This window comes from Myotis nattereri (assembly GCF_964212035.1).
Source record: "Myotis nattereri genome assembly, chromosome: 1".
Classification (NCBI taxonomy): Eukaryota; Metazoa; Chordata; class Mammalia; order Chiroptera; family Vespertilionidae; genus Myotis; species Myotis nattereri.
In genome coordinates, this window is record NC_138075.1 from 141,567,363 (window position 1) to 141,591,583 (window position 24,221).

The 24,221-nt window shown below is 38.6% G+C and overlaps 1 protein-coding gene across 1 annotated transcript in view; it reads right to left on the minus strand.

Annotated features, from left to right (window-relative positions):
* Positions 1–1,214: 1,214 nt before the first annotated feature.
* Positions 1,215–24,221, minus strand: part of CENPE (centromere protein E) — a gene marked incomplete at its 5' end in the record, with an annotated part of 63,045 nt that continues 40,038 nt past the window's right edge. The window contains 13 exons of the mRNA XM_081107022.1: positions 1,215–1,568; positions 4,907–5,151; positions 6,457–6,640; positions 8,251–8,348; positions 10,254–10,366; positions 12,252–12,437; positions 13,443–13,661; positions 15,695–15,898; positions 16,613–16,810; positions 20,092–20,310; positions 22,248–22,352; positions 23,425–23,715; positions 23,900–24,058. Of these exons, the coding sequence (XP_080963148.1) occupies positions 1,474–1,568; positions 4,907–5,151; positions 6,457–6,640; positions 8,251–8,348; positions 10,254–10,366; positions 12,252–12,437; positions 13,443–13,661; positions 15,695–15,898; positions 16,613–16,810; positions 20,092–20,310; positions 22,248–22,352; positions 23,425–23,715; positions 23,900–24,058 (2,316 nt within the window). The 3' untranslated portion in view covers positions 1,215–1,473. The remainder of the gene's footprint in view (positions 1,569–4,906; positions 5,152–6,456; positions 6,641–8,250; positions 8,349–10,253; positions 10,367–12,251; positions 12,438–13,442; positions 13,662–15,694; positions 15,899–16,612; positions 16,811–20,091; positions 20,311–22,247; positions 22,353–23,424; positions 23,716–23,899; positions 24,059–24,221) is intronic.

The following is a 24,221-nucleotide window of genomic DNA, read 5'->3' on the forward strand; positions in this document are numbered from 1 at the left end:
AGTATAGAAAGGAGAAACAACACTCCCAAGGTACAGAGCTGGAGAGGAGAGGATTTTAGGGACAATTTCTCCTTAGCTCTAGAAATTGCTATGATAGTATGTTAAGCAAAAATATGCAATACATTGACTAAAAATGACAGCTATGATGTACTTCATAATTTCTTTCCTGGAAATGAATCTTACCAAAAAGGCCAAGAATGCCTCGAAATGACTAACTCTGTTCTGAACTTTATGTAACTTGTTTTGTGCTTTTCCAGTCCTGTGATATAAAATATCAGATACTCTCTGAAATCATAGTCCTTGACCTCTTAGAGAGTCATAGAGCCCTTTGAGAAGATGATAAAAGAAAGTATAAACCTAAGTATCCTAGAAAATGAATCCGCACACAAGCTAACCATTTTTCAGGCTATACAGCCTGCATGAAGCTCATTCACAGATGCCTTGAATATGTGGGGTCTCAGGTTTAGGACACGGCATTTAGATAGAAACTCTGGTGCCATTTCCTCGTCTCTAAAATAAAGGGTAGAATGACATAGGAATCCCTTCACCTGGGAGTAAAGAGCAATAGAGTACATATTTCAGGAACCAACCAACCAATTTAGAGTGCTTATATAGGAAATGGGCTGGGTGGGTAACAGAAAAGTTTTGTAGTTACTACAGTAAAAGGAAGATTAGGATTAGAAAATAAAAAAATGGTCATAGCATTTACTATCCCATAACAATTTAAATCCAGAAAGCATGTGCATTTTTCCCTAGCAATTACATCTCTTAAAAAATAATTTTTATTATTGATAGTATTACAGACCATCCTCCCCTCCTCTACCCCCCTCCGGCCAGCCCCTCCCCATCCAGGCCTTCACTTCCCTATTGCCAGTGTCCAGGGGATATCAGTTCTTTGGTGTATCTCTTCGTCCCCCTACCCCCTCACTGAGGCATGTCAGTCTGTTCCATGCCTCCATGCTTCGGATCTTATTTTGTTGGTCCATTCATTTTGTTCATTAGCAAAATTATAAATATTAACAACAAACGAGACAGGAGAACCAAAGATATCCTGAATATCCTACCAGAAAACCATTAGTTAATATTATAGGAGTTGGATTCAGTACTAATTAAATACTGACTGAATGTTCAAGGCACTAAACAAAGAATTTATAATTTTGTTAAGTTCCATGTGGATAATGCTACAGTAATAAAAATGGATATCAATTTAGATTAAATGTTTCCTTCAATAACTTTATTCTTTAAAAATATATAAATAAATAAGACAGTTCCACTTCTTAGTATGACATTCAAGACGACGACATTGCTATCACCTAAACTACTAGAATGCCTCAATCTCCTGTTCCTTCACCTTTCAATCTAGTGGCAAAACTAAAACAGAATTGAAATTAAGTTGGACTGTGACATAATCGCCAGGCGTAGACACATGAAGTAACAGCCGAGGAATGCGGGGCCCGGGAAAGTGACAGGTGACTACTGCATCTTGCACTCGGGCAGGTCCTTTTCTGAGAAGGCCTGACAAGCAGCTGACTGAGGATCCACATTCTCCTCTCCAGCAGCTGGCTCTTCTGAGGAAAGAAAATAAAAAACAGAAGCAATCTTAAAAATACAAAACTCAAATACAACTGGAAATGCAAAGGATGTCAAGACAGTGGAGATATGAAAAATGAAACATGGCAACATGATCATTACCATCCTCATGTCCGGTCATAAAAAAGGTATATTTCACTTCATCAGAGACAGAGAAGTTTATTCTCCATTTTCTCATACAATGAATTGTGAGAAAAACCTTGCTGTACATAAAACCAAGGAGTGATAAAGTCTTACTTGATTTCATAAGTTTGAGATAAAAAGTGAATCAAACATGGATTAAGTTTGATTTTCCTTTGTCCTATTTTTAGAAAAAAAAATGGTGTGCTAAAATAGTAGTTTAGAGAATATCGAGACACCTTTGGAAAACTCTGAGCCTTTAAAAGCACTTTAGCTGCATCTATTTGTTTATGAACAGTATACAGTACAGCTGACCCTTGAACAACAGGTTTGAACTGCACAGGAAAACTTATATGGATTTTTAAAAAAAAGTTTTTATTGATTTTTGAGAGAGAGAAAGGGAGGATAGAAACATCGATGAGAGAGAAACATCGTCAATTGGCTGCCTCCTGTACGCCCTTGCTGGGGATCAAAACCCCAACTCGGCACTGAGCCTCACTGGCTGGGCTACATGTGGATTTTTTTCAGTGAATAACTATAAATTATTTTCTGTTCTTTATGAGTTTATTAACATTTCATTTTTTCTGGCTTATGTTATTGTAAGAATACAGTATGTAATAAATATAACATACAAAATAGGTGATAACTGACTATGTTACCAGTAAGCCTTCCAGTTAACACTAGGTTATTAGTAGCTGTTTCTACAGGAGTCAAAAGTTACTTGGATTTTCGAATGTGCAGGACGGTCAGCACTCCCAAACCCTCACGTTGTTCAAGGATCGACTGTAAATCTCGCTTAACTGCTCTGGCCAGTCATCTCAAGTTCTTGGGATAACTTAGATTCCCTTTTATAATTAAAAACTGACAAAATTTTTTAGACTGTCATTTTACTAATTTAAGTGGGACTATGTCTTTTAATTCTGAATCGGTAAGTTTTTTTGATTTGTATATTCCTCCAGCCTACTCTTGTTAATTTCACTGAAAAATAGTACCAGAGGGATCTGTTATTGATGAATAGACTGAAACAGATTTATTTGTGGTTGGATTAATTCCTACTATGCCTGTGCTTCAGGCACTGTCAGGTAAAGAGAGAAGGGTGGTTATAAAAATCTGTTTTTCCAAACTCTTCTAAAATAGTGTATATGTATACAGCAAAAGTTCCATATAAGTGTTAGCTAATGGAAGGTCTTAAATGGTTGTTAAATACTACTCCATGAAGTGAATAGTTTTAAAAAAAATTCAGAATGTTCTGTGTCTTACAATATTCCCAAGAGCATGTTCAGGCTGCTGCTGACAGAATTTGGATGTGTGGTTGATGAGAATAGGTTTCTTAGAATAGGTAAGATTTCTCCATCACAAAGCAGAGCTCTCATAAACCCTGACAACCTTTAGTCAGGGCTTTAAGATGATTTGGCAGGTGCCTTTCTTAGTGTACGATTTTGTTGCTTTAGTTGTCTACAGCTGTGTAATAGGGTATTTCAGACAGGCAGACACACTGTCACACAGGGCTTAGTCCCGCACACCTGGGCACGCTGAATGCCATGTGGTGAGAAACACTACAAGCAACACATTACAGAGCTTCCCTTGCCATGACCCACCTAGTGCAGCACCCTGGGAGTGACCCTTGACACCGCCCCACTCCCTCCCACCAGGCCCCCAGCACTGCTGACTTTACTTCCAGATCTCTCCCATCTGCCTACTTCTCTCCACCGCTGGGGCACTTGCCCAAGTCCACACCACTGTCACTCTTGCTGAGGCAACTGTCAGTCTTGCTCTTATTCTTTGCTGGTTACCTCACAGCAGAGGTAATGTTTTCACAATGTGTAACTCATTATGTTCCCTGCCGTTATTTAAAATCTTTCAAAGGCTTTCTCCACATGCTTTCAGGAGGGAGTAAAACCCCCTCTGTGTGCTCTAAAAAGCCCACAGCTTGGCTCTTCTCTCTCCCACTTCCCTGACTTCATCCCCACAGGCCAGTGCTCACTGTGCTCTGGCCACCAGTGTCTTCCCAACCTTCCCTGTTGTGGTCCCTCCTACTGATAGGGGACCCATATCTGATAGAGCACCTGAATTAATCTGAAAAATAATCACATTATTTTAAATCTTAGAACACATATATTTATGTGAATAGGGCGTTACGTTTTCCTTTCCAAAGCCTGTGCGAAGCGATTGAGGAGGTGACTCAGCTGTGAATCCAGCAAGCAGAACCAATAAGCATGATCAGACCAGGAGTCAAAACATCATCTCAGCAACATCATCTCATCGCCTGATGTCTACAATAGCTGACGTCTGTGGACCCCCAGGGCTGCAGGTAGCACTAGCCCCTTCCCCTTTATAATCCTGTCCCCTGTACCTTGCTGGGAAGGCAGGATTGGATGCTTGTAAGCGCCCTGTCTTCTTGGTTGGCTGGCCTTTTCAATAAACGCCTAATATGATTCAACCCTGCCTTCGTTATCTGACACAGGGACAGGCAGCCCAAGCCCAACTGGGGTTTCCTGGCAACACTACCCTGGGGCTGTCACTGTTCCATCTGCCTGAATGCTTTTCCCTCTCCTCTTTGTTAAGCTAACTCACATTAACCTCTTAGATCTCAGTTCCCCTCTTCAAGGAAGACTGCCTTAACCTTCATGGAACAAAAACCTGTGATAAGCCTTAGAGTCTGGTGCACTCTTAGAATTTTACCCTTTGTGGGCTACTTGATTCCCAACTATACCTCCTATTAGACTGCAAACTCCAGTGGGCAGGGACCATGTCTGGCTTTGCTCATCTACGTACCATCGGGGTCTAATGTGTGGCACATAGTTGGTCAAAATATTGTTTACTGAATGAGTTAATAAGTAAATGATACAAGCCAATGAATATAATGCTATTGGGACTACTGGCCCACTGAATAAATGAGAAAGTCTTTTTCAGTAAGTTTTGTATATAGGGTAGTGTCTTTATGTCCTTGAGAGAGTTGCTTTGTCTATCTTTGGGAAAAGCTTGAGGGTTTAAGAGGCAGAATAAAGTCTTCACTTGGAGTGACTGGACCTCAGTGCTGGGCTTTGGAGAAACTCTCACAAAGGCAGCAAATGAAGGCTGTGCACATCACCGGCTCACCTCCTTCTCGTCAAAAGTTGCCCTTTGGGGCCACATAGTACAGTTAAGTCCCAACTGTTACCCCTGATTCCCAAGGAACCAGTACATATTTACCCACCTGGACAAAGGCCTAAACCTGAGTTATCAAAATAGCGAACTGGATGGGGTACTGGAAAGGACTTCGACCGGCTGTCAAAAAACCGAGATTTTGGTGATTCCTTTGGCACAGGATCTTGTAAATTCTGCTCCTTGCACTGAGAAGGTGTTCGGTGTCTCTTTTCAGAAGCTGTTCTTTTTGGAGTCTTTGGAGAATTCTCACAAGTTACATCTTTGAGAGCCTCATTGGAAAGATGATGATTATTGCTTAAATGGGGGGGACGGGAGGAAAGAGGAAGAGAAAGAAGACTGTAAGACTACAACAAACAAGATTCCTAAATTGGGTTTCCGTATAGACCTCGAGTAGCCAGAGATGCTACCTGATCTCACCAGGCCCCAGCTTCAAATCCTGCAGTGGAGGTCATCCTCCTATTACATCTAGGATACCACCCAAACTTCCTCAGAATGATCTATGAGGGCCTGTGGAATCTAGCACCCATGGCACCTCATCTTGCATTTGTCTCATTCTCTATGCTCTGGCCACAGTGGATGTCTTTCAGTTCCACCTAACTTGTTATTCTTTCTCACTCACAGCTTGTGCACATGCTGCTCTGTGGGCCCAGGAGGCTTACCTATCTCTCCTTTCATCCAGCTCAACTTGTACTCATTATCCAGATTTATTCATTGATTAGTCTCTTCATCACCAGCCCTCTTTTATCACTTAAAGTTTGATCCCTCTGGTAAACTCTTTCATTTGTTTAACAACACTCATTAGAAAGAATTAGTTATTTGTGTAATTACTTGATGACTACTTTTCTTCTACTATATCATTAGTAGACTAGAGGCCCGGTGCATGAAATTTTGTGCACTGGGGGTGGGGGTGTCCCCTCAGCCTGGCCTGCACCCTTTCACAGTCTGGGACTCCTCGCTCCTTATTGCCCACCTTTAGTGGAGGCGGAAGAGGCTCTCACCACCACCACTGCACTTGCCAGCCGTGAGGCCGGCTTCTGGCTGAGCGGCACTCCCCCTGTGGGAACGCACTGACCACCAGGGGGCAGCTCCTGCGTTGAGTGTCTGCCCCCTGGTGGTGTGTGTCATAGTGACTGGTCATTCCGTCATTTGGTCTATTTGCATATTAGGGTTTTAATATATAGGATTAGCACAGGATTCTAATCTTTGGTAGAAGCCAAATAAGTTTGTTAAAACTACTTGTAAAGTAAAAGGAAGCAGGTTACAAAAATGGCCCTAAGGAGTCCTCTATTGAGTAAGGCCTTATGACTTTGGTATACGGACATGCAGTATATTTAAGCTGCCCCCTCAAAGATCTCTGTTCACATCTTGGTTCTTGGTTTAGTCAAAAAGAGGTCAGTTGACTGATAGTAAACATCTGGACTAGTGTTACCATATTCTTATTCCTTTTAAAGAAGACACATTACATGAACTCTAAAAATTACTTTCCTCATGTTTGAAGGGTTGCTAATTGCAAAAAACATATATGTATGGATATATACTTTCCTCCCCAACATTTAACAGCCATAAACATAATTTCTGTACCATGTAAGCAGCTCTTACCTTAATGGTTCATTCTTTTGGTGTATTAGCTGTTCATTTTGCTGCTTCAATTTAGAAATTTCCTTTTTTAGTCGTACATTTTCACTTTTCAAAATAAGAGCTTTTGTGCTTTGTACAATGCCACTGCCACCCCCACATGTGAGGGGTTTATTGGAAGGTTTAGAATCATTAACTTCTAGTACAACTGTGGGAGGCAAATAAAGGAAACATTACTAAATGCAATAAGTCATTCTAAAACCCAACACGTCTCAACCACCATCTCCCTGGAAATCATCCTTGAATTTCTTCTTCTACCTGACTTCCAGTGCCTGTTCCATCATCAATTCTAAATATCTCTAGAATTCTTCCTGCTGTTCTCCATCCACCAATTTTGCGACCATAATCCTGCTGAAGGCTTTCCCCATGACTGCACAGCAGCAACCCTCTCTAATTAGAGTTGTCCTCCACTGATCTATCTCTTGCATCAGAGGAATCACCTGAAGGGCTTCTTCCAACACAGAATGTGTGTGTGGGGCCCACCCCAGCCACTCAGTGCCCTGTAAATGCTCAACACATACTTGTTAACTAAACAAACCTTAGAATTATGTGAAAGCATATATTATCCTATATTCTACACTATATGTATAAAAAAAAGTGGTATGAGGAATTGTTTTGTAAATTTTAGGTAAAACTGCATAAAAATGTGAGTAGCTTAGAAGAGTCCACTAAATAATTAGAAACAATCACTGATAATTATAAAGGGGGTAAAGTGTGAAGATACTCAATGTCCATTTTCTTTTGAATTATTTTGATTTCAGGCACAAGGTATACTTAAAAATCACTTACTATTCAAGAACTATTATCCTGACCCTAATGTCACAACAAAGAGTCCTCGTTCTATTTTTACCCATTGAAGTTTCCCATGTAGGAGCTGCAATAGGCAGTAGGGACATTCAACTAAATTATGTTCTAGACAACATCTTTAACACTATCTCTAATTTCTTTTTTAAGTAAACAGACAATACACACAAATATCATCTTACATTTGCTTGACATTTAGAATATTCAGTGTGCTTTCATACACCACTTTTAGTGTGATCCTCACAACATGTGTACACACGTATGCTAGAAGGTCAGGTGTGGTCCCCTCGATTTCTCACAGCCATTAAGTGAGGGCAATCAGTTGATTGACCTGCCCCTGATTTTTAGTTCATTGCTTGGTATATTATATGAAGCTGCCCTAAGTACTGTTCAGCATTCTCTCTTGGAAGATGAAACACAAGAGATAGGGATATGGAATAAAGTATAGTTTGAGGAATGTATATGCAGAAATTTGATTATTAGATTTGATAACTATACCTAAGATATTTTAAAGAGTTTACAAGTAAGCATAAACCCTGTATTTTCAGTATTAAGAACAAGTAGGATATTTCCTTATTTGTATTATGCACATTATATTTTACTATGTATAATATTAAAATCTATTAAGATATGTTTGGATTTTTATTGGGAAGGTACTTCTATCTTGATAGTTAAGTCATTCTTTTATAGTACTGAATATCTTCCCTAATATGTAAAGTTCTGATAATACAATGGTAAAATTAATATTTTTCAAGAACCTATAATGGGTAAACAGCTGACATTATAGGAGATGTCACAAGAGAAATATAATTACAATAAATTCATTTTAAAAGCAGTTCTTTCTAAATTAGTGATTTGTTCTTGACTATCACATTAATAGTAGTTCTCAAACTGTATAAGTGTATTGAGAAGTAAGATGAACAGGACCTGGAAATACCAGCAGTTTCTACTTACTTGAGGTATCTTGGGCTTGTTGATTTCTTCTAAGATTTTCTCTCAATACCCTTATAGCTTCTTTTTGATATTCTACAGTGGCTTTTGTAGAAGCAATTCTAATAAAAACAACAATAGATATATGTAAGAACCCAGCAACTAACTTTTAATAGAAAAATAAACAAAACTGCCGACAAGAATTTTCTATTAAGGTATATCACACTGACATAATACCCTGGTATCATGCACTTTGTAGCTATAATACCATCAAATTGGAAGTATCCTGTTTGCTTTCAGGGGCAATGATTTAACATTGAGAAACCAGCCTTTTAAATTTGTGGAAGCTCAATAGCTATTAATTGGATATTAGTTTCATTAAAACCAGTAGTGTTATCAATGGAAGGCTGATTAGAATGCATAAAGATTCAGAGTGCTATCTTTTGGCACAAATTTATATATATTATCATTAAATATTTATTAAAGATTTATAGGAAGAATAAAGTGTTAGAAATCAGAAGGGATCTTCAGAAATCTTCTAATACAAATCTATCCTTTTATTAATTATTACTGAGGAGCAGAGAGATTAAACAACTTGCAAATTGATATATTAATAAATGGCAACATTATATTTCTAATTCAGGTTACCCAACTTTCTTTTAATGTTATCTTCATCATGCTATACCACAATGAACTTGAGGCATGCTAGTATGTGCAGTACATACATAGATAAAGCAACAACAAGAGGACATGCTTTTGAGCGCTAGGTACTATAATTTCAAAGGAATTACAGGGTGTGGTAAAAGTAGGTTTACAGTTGTGAATATGGGAAACAGTTTATTCTTGTAATACTAATTATTGTATTATTTTCCATATGAAAAACTGTGAACCTACTTTGGCTCCACCCTATACAACCTTTACATAAAAACACAATAGGAAGAACAAATGAAACTGAGAAGCAACAGAAACCTTAGTCAAACTGCTAAATACACATTTACATACACATACACATTTTTTAAAAAAATCCTCACCTGAGGATTTAAAAAAATGTATTTTTATTGATTTCAGAGAGGAAGGGAGAGAGAGAGAGAAACATCAATGATGAGAAAGAATCATTTGATTGGCTGCCTCCTGCATGCTCCACACAGGGGATCAATCAAGCCCTCAACTTGGGCATGTGTCCTGACCAGGAATAGAATCATGTCCTCCCGGTTCATAGGTCCACGCTCAATCACTGACCCACACTGGCTGGGCAGGATTTTTTTTAATTGATTCTGAGAGGAAGGGAGAAAGGACTGGAGGGAAGGAGAAGGGATGGGGGGAGGGGGGGAATGGAGACAGAGGGGGGGGGAGAGAGAGAGAGAGAGAGAGAGAGAGAGAGAGAGAGAGAGAGAGAGAAGAAGAAGAAGAAGAAGAAGGAGGAGGAGGAGGAGGAGGAGGAGGAGGAGGAGGAGGAGGAGGAGGAGGAGGAGGAGGAGAAGGAGGAGAGGAGAAGGAGGAGGAGAGGAGAAGGAGGAGGAGGAGAAGGAGAAGGAGAAGGAGAAGGAGGAGAAAAGAGAGAAGAGAGGTAGAAACATTGATGTGAGAAACATCAATCAGTTATCTCAATCAATTGCCTGCTCAGCAAAGTAGGTATGCATGGTGCCCTGACCAGAATCGAATCTGAAACCCTTGGGTTGTACGGGATGGTGCTCCAACCAACTTAGCAACCTGCCAGGGCCACACACGCACCTTCTTAACATTCACTTTCAAGCATAAAAAGGCCATTTTAAGCTACTGATATGTGATTAAGCAGGAAGCATCCAAACACATAGTGTGTTAGTAATTGGTCAGAATTGTGCTTACTTTTTAAAATCTTTGCATATATAATGAGAAATTAACAAATTAAAACCCTGTGGTTGTTTGTATTCATTTTAAAAAAAGCCATAACAACAGTATTTTCAAAAGTTAACTAATGAAAAGAAATATATCATTTGGAAAGAAAATTTAAGATAGTAAAGTCATGTTCAATTAAGGCAAGGACATACTCCTTTTCAAGCTGCTTGACAATTTTCATATTCTCTAGATCTGTTTTCACCAGCTTCATTTTGAGATCTTCAATTTCTTCTTTATAGGGTTTGGCTCCTAAAGCAAGTTTGTCCTTTTTTTAGAGAAAAGAAAGATATAAGTTTAGAGCAGTTTCACTTTATTGGTAGAAACATTTTCAAACAGCAAACTCTACATATATGAAAAATGGGAAAGGCACAAATTTGAACCCTAAAATGAATAACAAATAGATATTTGATGTGAAGTATATTTGAAGCTATTGGAAACTAGTGTGTAGAGAACATATGAAGAATTTTATTTCTTAAAACAAATTATTTCCCCAATTAAAAAACAGTAACTACAAAATAAAACACAAAAGTTGAAAATAAAGAAATGGGTAGAGAAATGAAACAAAGTTAGGAAAATGAAACAAAAAAAACCATCAGAAATTATAAAAATAGAATTGAATTCAAGGCACAAAGTATTATATAGCATTGTATTCAAAGATGGTTCAATCCAGTGACATAAATATATCTATTTTCCACTCAGAAACAAATTATCCTATCTAATAAAGAGGCAATATGCAAATTGACCATCACTCCAACACACAAGATGGCCACGACAAGATGGCCAGCAGGGGAGGGCAGTTGTGGGCTATCAGGTCAGGAGGGGAGGGACCAGGCCTGAAAGGGAGGCCTGAAAATTGGGGGTGACCAGAATGGCAGAGGAGGGCAGTAAGGGGTGACTGGGCCAGCAGGGGAGCAGTTAGGAGTCTATCAGGCTGGCAGGGGAGTGGTTAGGGGGTGATCAGACTGGCAGGCAGAAGTGGTTAGGGGCAATCAGGCAGGTGAGTGGTTGAAAGCCAGCAGTCCTGGATTGTGAGAGAAATGTCCGACTGCCCATTTAGGCCCAATGGGATCGGGCCTAAACAGGCAGTTGGACATCCCTCGAGTGGTCCCAGATTGGAGAGGGTGCAGGCTGGGCTGAGGGACACCCTCCCCCGACCCCATGCACGAATTTCGTGCACCGGGCCTCTAGTCCATATATAAATACATACATATAGAATTCTTTTTTTTAATGAATGTCTCATTGAACAAATGTTAAGTAATAAAAAGAGTACACATTCTTTTTTGTTGTTGTTAATCCTCACCTGAGGATATTTTTCCATTGATTTTTAGAGAGAGTGGAAGGGAGGGAGGGAGACAGAGAGAGAAATATCCATTTGAGAGAGACACATCAATTGGTTGCCTCCCGCATGTGCCCCAACCAAGGCTGGGATAGAGCCTGCACCTGAGATATGTGCCCTTGGCCAGAACTGAACCCAGAACCCTTCAGTCCATGGGCCAATGTTCTTTCCACTGAGCCAAACCAACTAGGGAAGAGCACACACATTTTACTTCTTTCTAATTAACTGGAATGACACGACACTGGAGCCAGAATAGCAAACTTAAATGTCTATTAGGGACAGACTCAAGTAGCAGAAGTGTGAGAAGTGGCTGGAGCTAAAACAAAAGGGAGTGGGTTAAGGATGTGATAAATGAGGATGTGTTGTGTAAAAAACACTGAAATGTTCAAGTTAAAAAACACTGAAATGACTGTTACTTCTAAAGAACATAGGTCAGATTCAGCCATAGGCTATTGGCTAATAGGTAGACTCAATAAGTAGGGCATTAAAATAGAAAAAATTTTTCAAAGTGTACTTATCTTATAAGGAGTGTTAAATATTAAGAAGCATTTTTGAAAAATGAGCAGACATCTTAAATTATTAAAAATATCTATTTCTTTTAAAATTTTTTCTAGAAAGATATAAATAATCATTATTATATTCCTGTATTTCATTTCTGAGTTGTTACTTGCTTTTTCAAAGCCTGAGTATTGAATTTGAGACATACCTAGCTAATAGGAAGTTGAAGTAAAAGCCTGGGTTCCCAAATGATCTGCCAAATTCAACAGTAAAAGGAAAAAAACAACCCCTCTTATTTATGAATTTGTGAAGTTACCTGAAGTTCTTGGGTCATTTCTTTTGTTTTCTCAAGGCATTTATTTGATTCATTAACTTGTGCTTGTAGTTTTGATATTACATCATAAGTCATCTGAAGTTCTTTCTGCATGTTTATAATCTTGCCTTCCTTATGCATAGCACTTTCTTTAGCTTCATGCAGTGAAGCTTCCAGCTCTTGAATTTTCTATAAAAAAAAGACACATATCGTAAAATTGGACAGGTACATGCGAAAACATGAAACTAGGCCACAAACTCTCACTAAACACAATAAACTCAAACTGAATAAAAGACTTAAATTAAATGTAAGTCATGAAACCATAAAAAGCCTAGAAGGAAACATAGGCAATAAAATCTTAGATATCTTGCGTAATAATATTTTTGTTGATATATCTCATAGGGCAAAGGGAACAAAGAATAAAACAAACAAATGGCACTACATCAAACTAATAAGGTTCCACACAGCAAAAAAACAAAAAGCAAAAACAAACAAAAAAAATCCATAAAAAACCAGCAACAAAATGAAAAGGGAATCCACTGTATGGGTGAACATATTTGCCAATGATACATCTGATAAGGGGTTAATTCCCCAAATATATAAAGAACTTCTACAACTCGCCTGGCTGGCTGGCTCAGCGGTTGAATGTTGACCTGTGAATGAGGAAGTCACAGTTCGATTCCAGTTAGGGCACATGCCCGGGTTATGGGTTCCCCAGTGTGGGGCATGCAGGAGGCAGCCAATCAATGATTCTCATTATTGATGTTTTTATCTTTCTCTCCCTCTCCCTTCCTCTCTGAAATCAATTAAATATATATAAACTTATACAACCCAACACCAAGAAGACAATCCAATGAAAAAATGGGCAAAGGAAACAAAGAGACACTTCTCCACAGAGGACATACAGATGGCTGACAGACATATGAAAAAGTGTTCAATGTCACTAATCATCAGAGTGATGTAAATTAAAACCTCAGGCCTATCAGAATGGTTATCATCAATAAATCAAACAAGCCTATCATACACACACACACACACACACACACACACACACACACACACACACACAAAGACTGGTCCATGTTCCTTAACTGATGTATTCAATAGTATAATTCTGCTCTGAAATGTTGTATGAGATACATCTTTAACTTTGTGATGAAGCTGCAAATTGAGAAATATAAAAAATTAACATACCTCTGTGATTGGCTGTGTGTCTCTCGATGTAACATGAAGATTCTTATCGTTTTGTGTAGTAGGATTAGCAAGGGCACCTGGTGTCCGAGAGATCTTCAAAGTTTGGTAGTTTTTAAACAGTTTTTCATTTTCCTCTTTCATTGATTTCAGGTCAAGTTCCCATTCTTTGGCTAAAGTAGCATTTCTTTCCTCAAATTCTGTTGATTCATTCACTATAGTCTATTGAATAGTAAAAATACCATTATAACTCTAAAGCGAATTACATTCTTAAAAGAAAAAAAACCCTATGAAAAATATTAGAATTCTAGGACAAGATATTAGTATATGTTGAAATTCATTTTCCAAACATTCTAGAACAGTTTGTGAAGAACATAAAAGAATGTAAACATTCTTTTTTATTTTTAATACTTTTATTGATTTTAGAGAGAGAAAAAGGGAGAGGGGGAGGGAAGGAGGTGGAGAGGGAGAAGTAGAAGTAGAGGGAGAGGGAGAGAGGGAGGGAGAGAAGAAGGGGGGAGAAAGAGAGAGAGAGAGAGAGAGAGAGAGAGAGAGAGAGAGAGAGATTGATTGATATGAGAACCTAGTACTCATCGACTGCCTCCCGTCCGCACCCCAACTGGGGATCAAACTCCCAACCTGGGCATGCGCCCTGAGCAGGAATCGAACCAGTGGTGACCTTTCAGTGCATGGGATGATGCTCAATCAACTGAGCCACACTGGCCAGGGCTATAAACATTCTTTGTGGTTTGCATTGGTTCCTAACATTTTAGATGATGTTGAGGAGAATAAAAGAAGGCTAAGGACTGGAGAGGATTATATTTATTTGTAAAACATTAGAGGCCTGGTGCACAACATTCATGCACTGGGGTGCGGGGGTCCCTCAGCCCGGCCTATGCCCTCTTGCAGTCCAGAACCCCTTGGTGGACATCCCCTTAGGGGTTCTTAGTGCTGCCACAGAGAGGGGAGAGGCTCCCACCACCACCGCTGTGCTAACCAGCTGTGAACCTGGCTTCTGGCTGAGCAGTGCTCCCCCTGTGGGAGTGTACTGACCACCAGGGGGAAGCTCCTGCATTGAGGGGAATAGCAATCAATACTGTCTTTTACATTGAAGGATAAGTAACTCTGAAATTACTCATCCTTTCTTTTGTTAATTCCTATAGGATATTCTTTTTGCTCTCATCACAAATGGCTTATTGGTCATTCTGTCAGACCTGCATCCTAAATTAGTTGTATTCTTACTGGTACCCTGGACTTCCCTTGGCACTGGACTACCGACCTCACACCATAAAAAGTTACCAATTCCTACTGTCAGGGTGCTGACAGACGCCTCATCTCCATGCTGACTCACATGGTAGAAATCCCCCATATTACAAAAAACTCTGAATTATACGGAGTTTTTCTAAACATTGGTTTTATTCTTTTCTCTATTGGTTGCGGACTTTTTAATTATCCATTTAACAGTATCTATATTTCAATGTAACTTAAATAGTTTTCAGATGAAATCGAAGTGTTAAGAACTACCCAAACACACGAAATTAAAAAACAATCTTAAAAGCTACATACTCTAGCACCCTTTGCTCCAATTGCATATATAAGAAGCAACTTTCTGATTACTACATGTCTTATCAGATATATATATATAAAGCAGAGATTACTTCAAAAAGCAGCATTAATATTCTGATCAGTGGAAAGTATAACAAATTAATAAACTGATCTTAAGCAAGGCTGGTTCTTATGCATCAATCTACCAGGCTGATCAACTTGGGAACAATGATACAAACTACATTTTCAAACCTCAAGTTGAAGGACAGAGCATATGATAGTGACCCACTAGATGAAAAGCACATGAGGCCTCACTAGAGTAGCTCTCCAGACTTGTCTATGGCCGCACCACAGCGCACGTCTCCCCGTGTCTGAGGCTACTTAGGGAAAGGGCTCAGTTCCTACAGAAGCAGTGAAAAGCGAGGAAAGAAAGAAGAGTGACGAGAGGATTCACGATTTCACAAGTGGGAAGTGGTATCACACACCCATGTTTTGTTATCTTCTTTACAAGTATAAGTTGGTATATTTATCTTAGGGAAGCATAATGTTAGAGGAAGAACATGTTCAACATAGTCAATTTTCCCCCCCACAAATAAGTGAAAGAAAACATACTTAAAAATCCGGTTGCTCTAAGTCCTTTTAAGAATGAGGTAGAAAAATTAAAGCACACAACGAAAAGAATAGGTAGCACAATAAAAACTGCTACTTACAATTATTCTGTTATTATAGAACTTATTCACTTGAAAAATCCTTTCGTTTTCTTTCTGGATTCCACTTTTAAGCTTTTCTATATCAAAATGAGTATTCAACCACTCTCCCAAAAAGTGGGTTATCTCTTTCCTATTACTGAGTACTTGTTGAAATTCAGCCTTTATGATGTGGGAGTCACTTTCTGAAAAATCTTTGAGAATTTCCTGTGTTAAAAAGTAAGCAGTAAATTCATGAACATTGGGGAAGTTTTTATCTAAATATCACACAAATATCATAAAAAGAGGAAAATCTCTTACTGAACTCTCACTCTTGATATTTTTGAAGTAAATATAATTCTAGTTCTTCTAATAATATTAGAAATAAAATTCTAGTCTAAAACTTTATTTTAGTTATTTGAATAAAATTTTGGCAGTATAGGCTACGTAACAGAGGCATGCCCACAAATTCTGCCTGTTAGAATTAAAATCTGTCAAAACTATAAATCTGTGACCAACAATAATATGTGAAATGCTTCTGGATATCACTTTTCTGTGCATATAGCAAGATGTACATGCACGTTAGGAATTAGATACTAGCCTCACACTTCTGGCCGAGAGCAAACATTCCATGTGCAGCTGTTGCAATAAAAATGTTTCTGACTCCTAGTCACATGTCTAGGAAGCGTTAGACGGCACTTAGAAACTTATTCTGGGGTTCCACGAATTCCCACTTGCTGATATTGTTACATTTTTTCTGAATCAGCCGAGTTCTGAAAGGAGGCTCCTCTATGACTTAGTACTCTTTACATCTGGCCAGCTGTTATTCTGTAGCTTATTTTTAATTTTTGGTAAATTAAAATGCCTCTAAGCACATGAAAAGGTACCTACTTGCTAAAAAAGGCTCAAAATCTAATTAAATCCATTTAAAATAAATTATACCTGAATATGTAGATCCACCTTCTGGCTCAATTTGAGGTCCCTTAATTCTCTGGATGATACATCATAACCTTGGGGAAGGTGCTCAAGTTGACTTATCAGCTCATTTTGTTTTTCCACTTCATCAATGAAAACCATTTCAAATTTATTGATGGATTCATGCTGTTCTTTCTTTATCATTATAACATTGCTTAACGCATACTGGAAGAGAAACAAACATTGGGAAATTAAACTTATCTCACATTTAGAGGATGTCTTAAACCCTCAAGACTGAAGGTGGATGGCACTGCATTTATCTATATCCTCTGACAAGTGAGGAAAAAGGAAACAGCCTCTCTGTCCCCAACTTTCTCCTCTCAGCATCTTGGAAGAGTAACTTCTGGGTCCTTATTTCTGACTTCTTACTGGATATACCTTATTGTTATCATAAAAATACCCCAGATTCAATGTTTAAAAGGTTACATGATCTTTCCTTCCTAAAAATCCAACTTTCTTTATTGGCTCCTTCTGGTTAATTATATCACCAATCACCCAGGTTTTCCAGCTAGATACCTGATAATTCATTTTCAACACCCTCTTCTGCCTATCTTGGTTTGGTAATCAGCATGGGTGTGCCATGCCTCAAGACTTTCTTGTCAAGCATATTTAGATATTTGACTTCAAGGTGACAATAATTTGAATGTCATATGGTCCATGGACTTCATGAATAAATTCTGGATATCTGATAGGATTTGGGAACGACTATCAGAACCTGAGGGGCAATTTAACTAAATAGGAGACACTTGCTTCCTACTTCCTCAACTTCCACCATTCCTTAACCTCTTATAATTTGGCCTCTTCCTTAACCAATCAACAAAAACTGCTCTGACAAAGGTCCTAATGAGCTCTATTATCAACAAATTGAGGGGACCTCTTCAGTTCATATTCTGGCTGCTGAGTTATTTGACTTACTCTCCTTTACTGACCTGAGTGACACACTTTGGTTTGGTTCTCTCCTGTCTCACTTTTCCAACCTCGATCCCATGTGTTGCTCTCTTTTCTGTTACTGCTCTTGAAACTTTATCTTTTCCAGAGTTCTCTTATTACCCCAAGGCTTTTATTCCTCTACTAGAGGCCTGGTGCACAAAATTCGTGCACTTGGGGAAGTGGGGGTGTCCATCAGCCTAGCCTGTGCCCTCTCACAGTCTGGGAGCCCTTGGGGAATATTCAACTGATGGTAGTTGGACATCCTTAGTGCTGCCATGGAGGCAGGAGAGGCTCCCACCACCACTGCTGTACTTGCCAGCCATAAGCCTGGCTTCTGGTTGAGCAGCGCTTCCCCCCCGTGGGAGTGCACTGACTACCAGGGGGAAGCTCCTGCATTGAGTAGGATCGACCCGAAACTGGCTCTTTGACATCCCCAAGGGGTTCCGGATTGCAAAAGGGCACAGGCTAGGCCAAGAGACCCCACCAGTGCACGATCAGGGCAGGGGAGGGACACAGGAGTTTGGCCAGGCAGGCAGGGACCACAGGAGGACTCCAGGGTGTGTCTGGCTCATCTCGCTCAGTCCTGATTGGCTGGATCCCAGTAGCAAGCTAACCTACCAGTTAGAGCATCTGCTCCCTGGTGGTCAGTGCACATCATAGCAACTGGTCCACCAGTTGACTGTCTGCCCCTTGGTGGTCAGTGCATGTCATAGCTAGCAGTTGAGTGACCTTAGCATATCATTAGCATATTACACTTTGATTGGTTGAATGGACGACTGGACACTTAGCATATTAGGCTTTTATTATATAGGATTATGCTTTCTGGGTGAACTTACACATATTATCCATCATGTATATGCTGATGAATCCCAAATCTTTATCTTTAGTCCTGACTCTTCTGACAAACTTCAGACTTACAGCTAAATGCTGTGAGCCTTGGGGGGGGGGGGGGGGGGGGGGGAAGGACACCTACTAAGGAGGGCTCCTAGCGGCTAACTGGGCTCAAATAAATTTTAAAAAGCAAAGCCTAGCAGCCATTCTTGCACAGCGGCCTCTCATGCAAATTGCATTTCATGAAGAAGCCTACACTGAATTGCCTGACTCTGCATTGCACAGCCTGTTTCTGCACTGTTTCAGCCATCTGAGCCAGCCCTTATAAAGGAGTTCCTGGAATCCCATTTCAACCAAAGGACTGAGGCTTTCCCTATCAGCTGTGCAGCTTCAGTCAGAGTGGTTCTATTCTAACCAATTAGGACAGTGCCTTTTGGACCAATCAAACTGTGAGGATTTGGAGTCCTCACTGGCATGAGACAGGGGTGGGAACTTCTGCCCATGTAAGCCAACTCTTCGCTGGCTCTGAGAGAGTACTTCCCCTTTCTACGGAAGCCTGAAGTCTGCATCTCCCTGGCTGAGGTGAAACACTGAAGATGTCTTGCTAGAGCAGAATGGAGCAGACCAACACAATGCAGGGTGGAACAGCATGGAGCAGAGCAGAGCTGTCTAGCTGGAGGGGGGTCTGGCCCCAGAGCTGGTCTATAGCTCTGCTGTTTTCACATCTATGCTGTATCACAATTGAGCTGTTTTGCACTGAATAAACTTTCCTTCTTCACCACACCCCAAACTGGGGATTCCATTGGCACTGAATTGGCACCACTGACACTGGTTGACAATGCCTAGTGAGTTTCTCTTCTTGAATGTCCCCTGATAGGTATTTCTACCTCAAAACATCTCAAAGTAAACACCTGATCTTCCTTTCCTGCCTCACCCCACTCCTCCTTCCAATACTCACAAACTTGGCTAAACTCAAATCCTGGGGATGCAATCTCAACTTTTCTCCCTACCTCCACTATCCAACAGACCTGTGATTTTAAACTGCTAAATATTTCATTTATTTCATCTCTTCTATCCCTATAGAATCCTTCACTAGTAGTTCAGACACCCATAATATCCCATCGGGACAATTGCTTCTTGGCTCTTCTTTCTGCCACTAGGCTTTTCCCCTGCAAACTCATATCTTCTTTATCTAGAGTGAAGTATCTAAAATCACAATCTAATCACATTACTGCCCAAACTTAAAAATAACTTTCCAGTGGCTCCCCATTATCTGCAAAATGAACTCCATCCCAGCTTCATTGAATGAGTCTGTCTTCCACTACGGTCTTATCTTCTTTAACTTTTTCCCTAGTATGTCCTATAACCTGCACATACTTCTATCACTGCACTTACTATTATCTGTCTATATATCTGCCTCACCCTTTAGACTATGAAATATTTGAGATGTTATTCATACCTGTGTCTGTGCCCATAGGCAGAGTTCAGGTTTTACTGAATGACCAGGTTCTGGTGCACTGAGAATCTTGCACACTATTCTTAGACCCATGTAATCTTTAATTCAGACAGAAGTACATTTACTAAGAAGCAAATGTGTCAACTTGCAAAGTTGGACTTAAATAAAATGAAGTTTGTAACCAAAATTTATAGCAATATTTACAAAGATATTACTAAAAAGGTGTTACCTTTAGATTCTTCATGACTCTGTGGAATTCCATGGAACACCTTTGGTTTACAGTGAGAAGTTTTTGAATCTCTTTGGTTTGTTGATATGGAAGTGAGAGGTTTGCTTTTATTTTAACTGAAAGCTGTTTTTGGGTTTCAATCTCCTTCTCCAAGTCAAGAGACAATCTATGTAAGAATTCATAATGGTTATCCATCTCTGAGTATCTCTTCAGAAGCTCCTAAAGAAAATTAGAATTCATTCAACTTAAAAAATGATTCTAATTTAACAATAAGTAGTTCTAGCCTTAGAATTATAACAAAACTTATGCTTTTATATTTTCTGTAGGAGAGTAATAAATTAAAACCATTGTGATTAAAAAACAACAAAAGGAAACTAATATTATTGATTTTGGATTATAGAAATAATACACAATTATTGTGAAAATAAAAATTTTAAGCAAATCCAACAAAGAAAATCAGAATTAACATTTGATATTTTCTTTTAGTCTTCTGAACATTCATGATTTGAACGAGCATTTACAAAGTCTGAGGAGAAATTTAAGTGAATTCAATGTAGTATATATTGTAGTTCAAGGCTGAATGCTGTCTCATGTTTATAATGGCAGAGTGAGGTAGCAGATAAAACAAATGACTAAGGCGAGAGAAAAGAGAAAATTGAGAGAAAGTGAAAATAAAAGAAACAGAAAATCAGAGAGAACAAAGCGAAAAGAGGGAAAAGAGAGAACAAAAAAACTAAGGGGAAACAAAGAACAAAGACAAAAAAGAAAACCCCAGAAAGAACAGAGAAAACAGTACAAAGAACTGAGAGAACAACGAGAGAGAGAGAGAGAGAGAGAGAGAGGAGAGAGAGAGAGAGAGAGAGAGAGAGAGAGAGAGAGAGAGAGAGAGAGATTGAATGTTGACTCCCATTAGGGATGTGCTAACCACAAAATAAGTCTTCAGTGATCTTGCATTCTAACGGGAGCAACGGAAAATATTGTTGGTTTTACCCTCAATATACAGACTCCAAACACTCCTCACTACTTCCATTTCTACATCTCTGGTCCAAGCTGCTATCTGTCTGTATTACAAATGGTCTTCCCGCTTCCACTCTATGTTCAACACAGCAGTGAGAGTCACCCCTTAAAATGTAAGTCAGATCATGTCTGTCATGTGGTCAAAGTCTGCAATGGATCTCCATCTCGACTCAGAGTAAAAGGCCGTCTTTTTAAAGCCCAACAGCTCGCCTCTTCCCCATTAACTCTCTGACCTCATTTCTTACTAGCTTTCTGTCTTCGTGATGTTCCTGGGATCCACATGGCAGGCTCTTCACAGGAGCTTTGTACTTGCTGTTCCTCCTGCCCATACTCTGGTCCAGCAGATACCTGGATGGCTCAATCTTTCACCTCTTTCAGGTATTTACTCAAATGTCATCTTGCCAGTGAGGCCTTAAACCGCAAGCCCCCCACTGGTTTGTTTATAATATGTATACTAGTATATGCACACCTATATACCTGCACTAGAAAGTTTAGGAACATATAGACCATTATCTTTTCATTCCACAGAGGTTCCCTTGAATCCACAGACAAACAATTTTCAACCTTTTTCATCTCATGGCACACATAAACTATTAAAATTCTACGGCTCACCCTAAAGTATATTTTTTGCCCATCTAGCAACAAAAACAACAATAAAGGTATACTTTTGATTCATTCACAACCGATTGTTGTGCTGGCTGTTGTCATTTTTTTATTTGACAATCTAAGGGGAAAGAGGTCAGTGCCCCTGACTAGTCAGGTATTACGTGTTTAAAAATTAAAAAACAAAACAAAAACATAGACACACACACACACACACCTGATTTTAGAGACAGAAAGGAAGAGGGAGACAGAGAGAGACTGAGGTGGGGAGGAGGAGGGTAAGTAGAGAGAGAGAAAGATCGATTTATTGTTCCACTTGTTTATGCATTCACTGGTTGATTTTTGCATGTGTCCTGACCGGGGATCGAACCTGCAACCTTGGCATATCGGGATGATGCTCTAACCAACTGAACTATCCAACCAGGACAGGTATTGCATGTTTTTAAAAATTCTTGCTGCACACTGTTTGAAAATCGCTGCTATCGACCTCTGAAGGGTACAAATATTCATTTGTAATTTAAACAGGGGGCACTTACTTTTATCCTAAAGCACTTTTCTCTCAGGCTTTCTGTAGGGTGCTCTTTTTCATCACACAGTAACTTTTTTTCATGTTTTACTACTTCTTTGTGGTTCTGTTGGTCCTGCTTTGACACAAAGAAATAAATAAGGTGTCAACTATAACTACATTCATAGGAAATGTCTACACATACTTTTTCAATTATGTATTATATATCAAGGTTCAATAATGGAATTAAATATTATATCTGTAGTTCAAAAGCAACGTTAAAAATGGCCAGAAAAGGAATAATAGCACTACTAAGTCTTGTAATGTGTGGCCTCAACTCATTGGGGAAAAAATGGGAGAGCCACATACTTTTTAGAGAAAGAATTTGTTCTTCTAATATTCATAGTTGCAAGTTAGGTTTTAGATTTATCTCTGGTTCCAATTCCTCCAAATGTCTGAATCAGAATCACTGCTGCCAACTAAACACACTAGCAAACACATCTGTACTATCTACAGTGTTCCAAGCCCTACGAATACATTCCTCCCAGCACCTGGAAGCAGAAAACTCATATCCTGTTCACACTTTGAATTTCTGTATAAAACAAAATATTTTCTCCCATTTGTTTATCTTATATATTATAGGACCTAAAAGAATGATTAATTGTTCAATAAAATATTTTTTGAGTGATTTAAATCTCTATACATTTAGTTAGGTCAAGATAAAGATGATTCCCAAGTGTCTGATATTTCTATTGAGATTACAAATGATGTTGTTTTCCTCTTGATTCTTTACAGATTTCACACATTTTCTTATCTGAATTTTGTTTTCTGATATTCAATTTAAAAAGTCATACTAGAACTTCATTTTTTTTTTTTGTATTCATCTTGTCTACCTTTTTCCCTTCTACATGATAAAACTCTTATCATATAGAAGTAGTGAAATGGAATGTTTAATCTTTTACAAATATAATTCTGCAAATTGAGAATAATACTATTTCTCTATTTTGAAACACTTTAAAAAACATTTTGGCTTTAAGAAAAACCCTGTATTTCTTATTTGTGTGAAAAATTATAGTAATAGTTTCCCCATTACCCTTTATTGTTTGTAGATATTTGCAGAAAAACAACAAAACAAACCACTGTTACCCTTTTCAAAAAAGCTTGATTCTTATAAATAGTTACTAGATAGGAGAAGATTCTGAACTCACTCTAGCTATCATTTTTCTTAAGGTTTCTCTGCATTGGTCTCTTTCCATTTTGAGAGACTCTTTTATCTTCCTTAGCTCATCTCTTTCCTTAGCTACAATTCTTATTTCTTCAAAGCTTTCATGAAGTTTCTTAGTCAAGTGTAAGTTATCCATTTCCAAACTTAGCATAGATAAATTTTGAGCCTCAAACTGTTTCTTCAATTGTTCCATTTCATTCACTTTTTTATGACTTTTATTGACATCTTCTTTCATTTTAAGAAGTTGAATATCTTTTTTATGAAGTTCTTGGATCTTGAGATAATTATAAAACAAGTTAGAATGCAATGAGAATCCCTTAAAGGAAGGAAACTAGTGTCTATTTGTTATATATGTACATATGTATATATATATATTGCTATGTCTACATATCTGTATCTATATCCTCTTATTTCACAAATAATTTTGGACACGCCCAAAAGAACAAAACAACACATACCTTTATCTGTAAATCATCTTTTGATTTATTAAAATCCTTTTGAATATTTGAGATCTGAGTTGTTTTCTCTGAAACACTTTCTCTGAATTTATCAATTGTTTCTTGGTGCTCTTTCAAATGAATACGAGCAATTTTTAGTTCCTTTTGTGTTTCCAGATCCTTTATCATTAGAATTGAGAAATGATGACATAAAAAAACATTACTTTTTCTTAATGAACTGGTTAAACAAAATCTTAAAAAAATGCATGCTTGTCGTTAAAAACCACCACCATTCCACCACTACATTAGAATAGTGCAGAGGATCTAAAGCAAAAGTTCCACC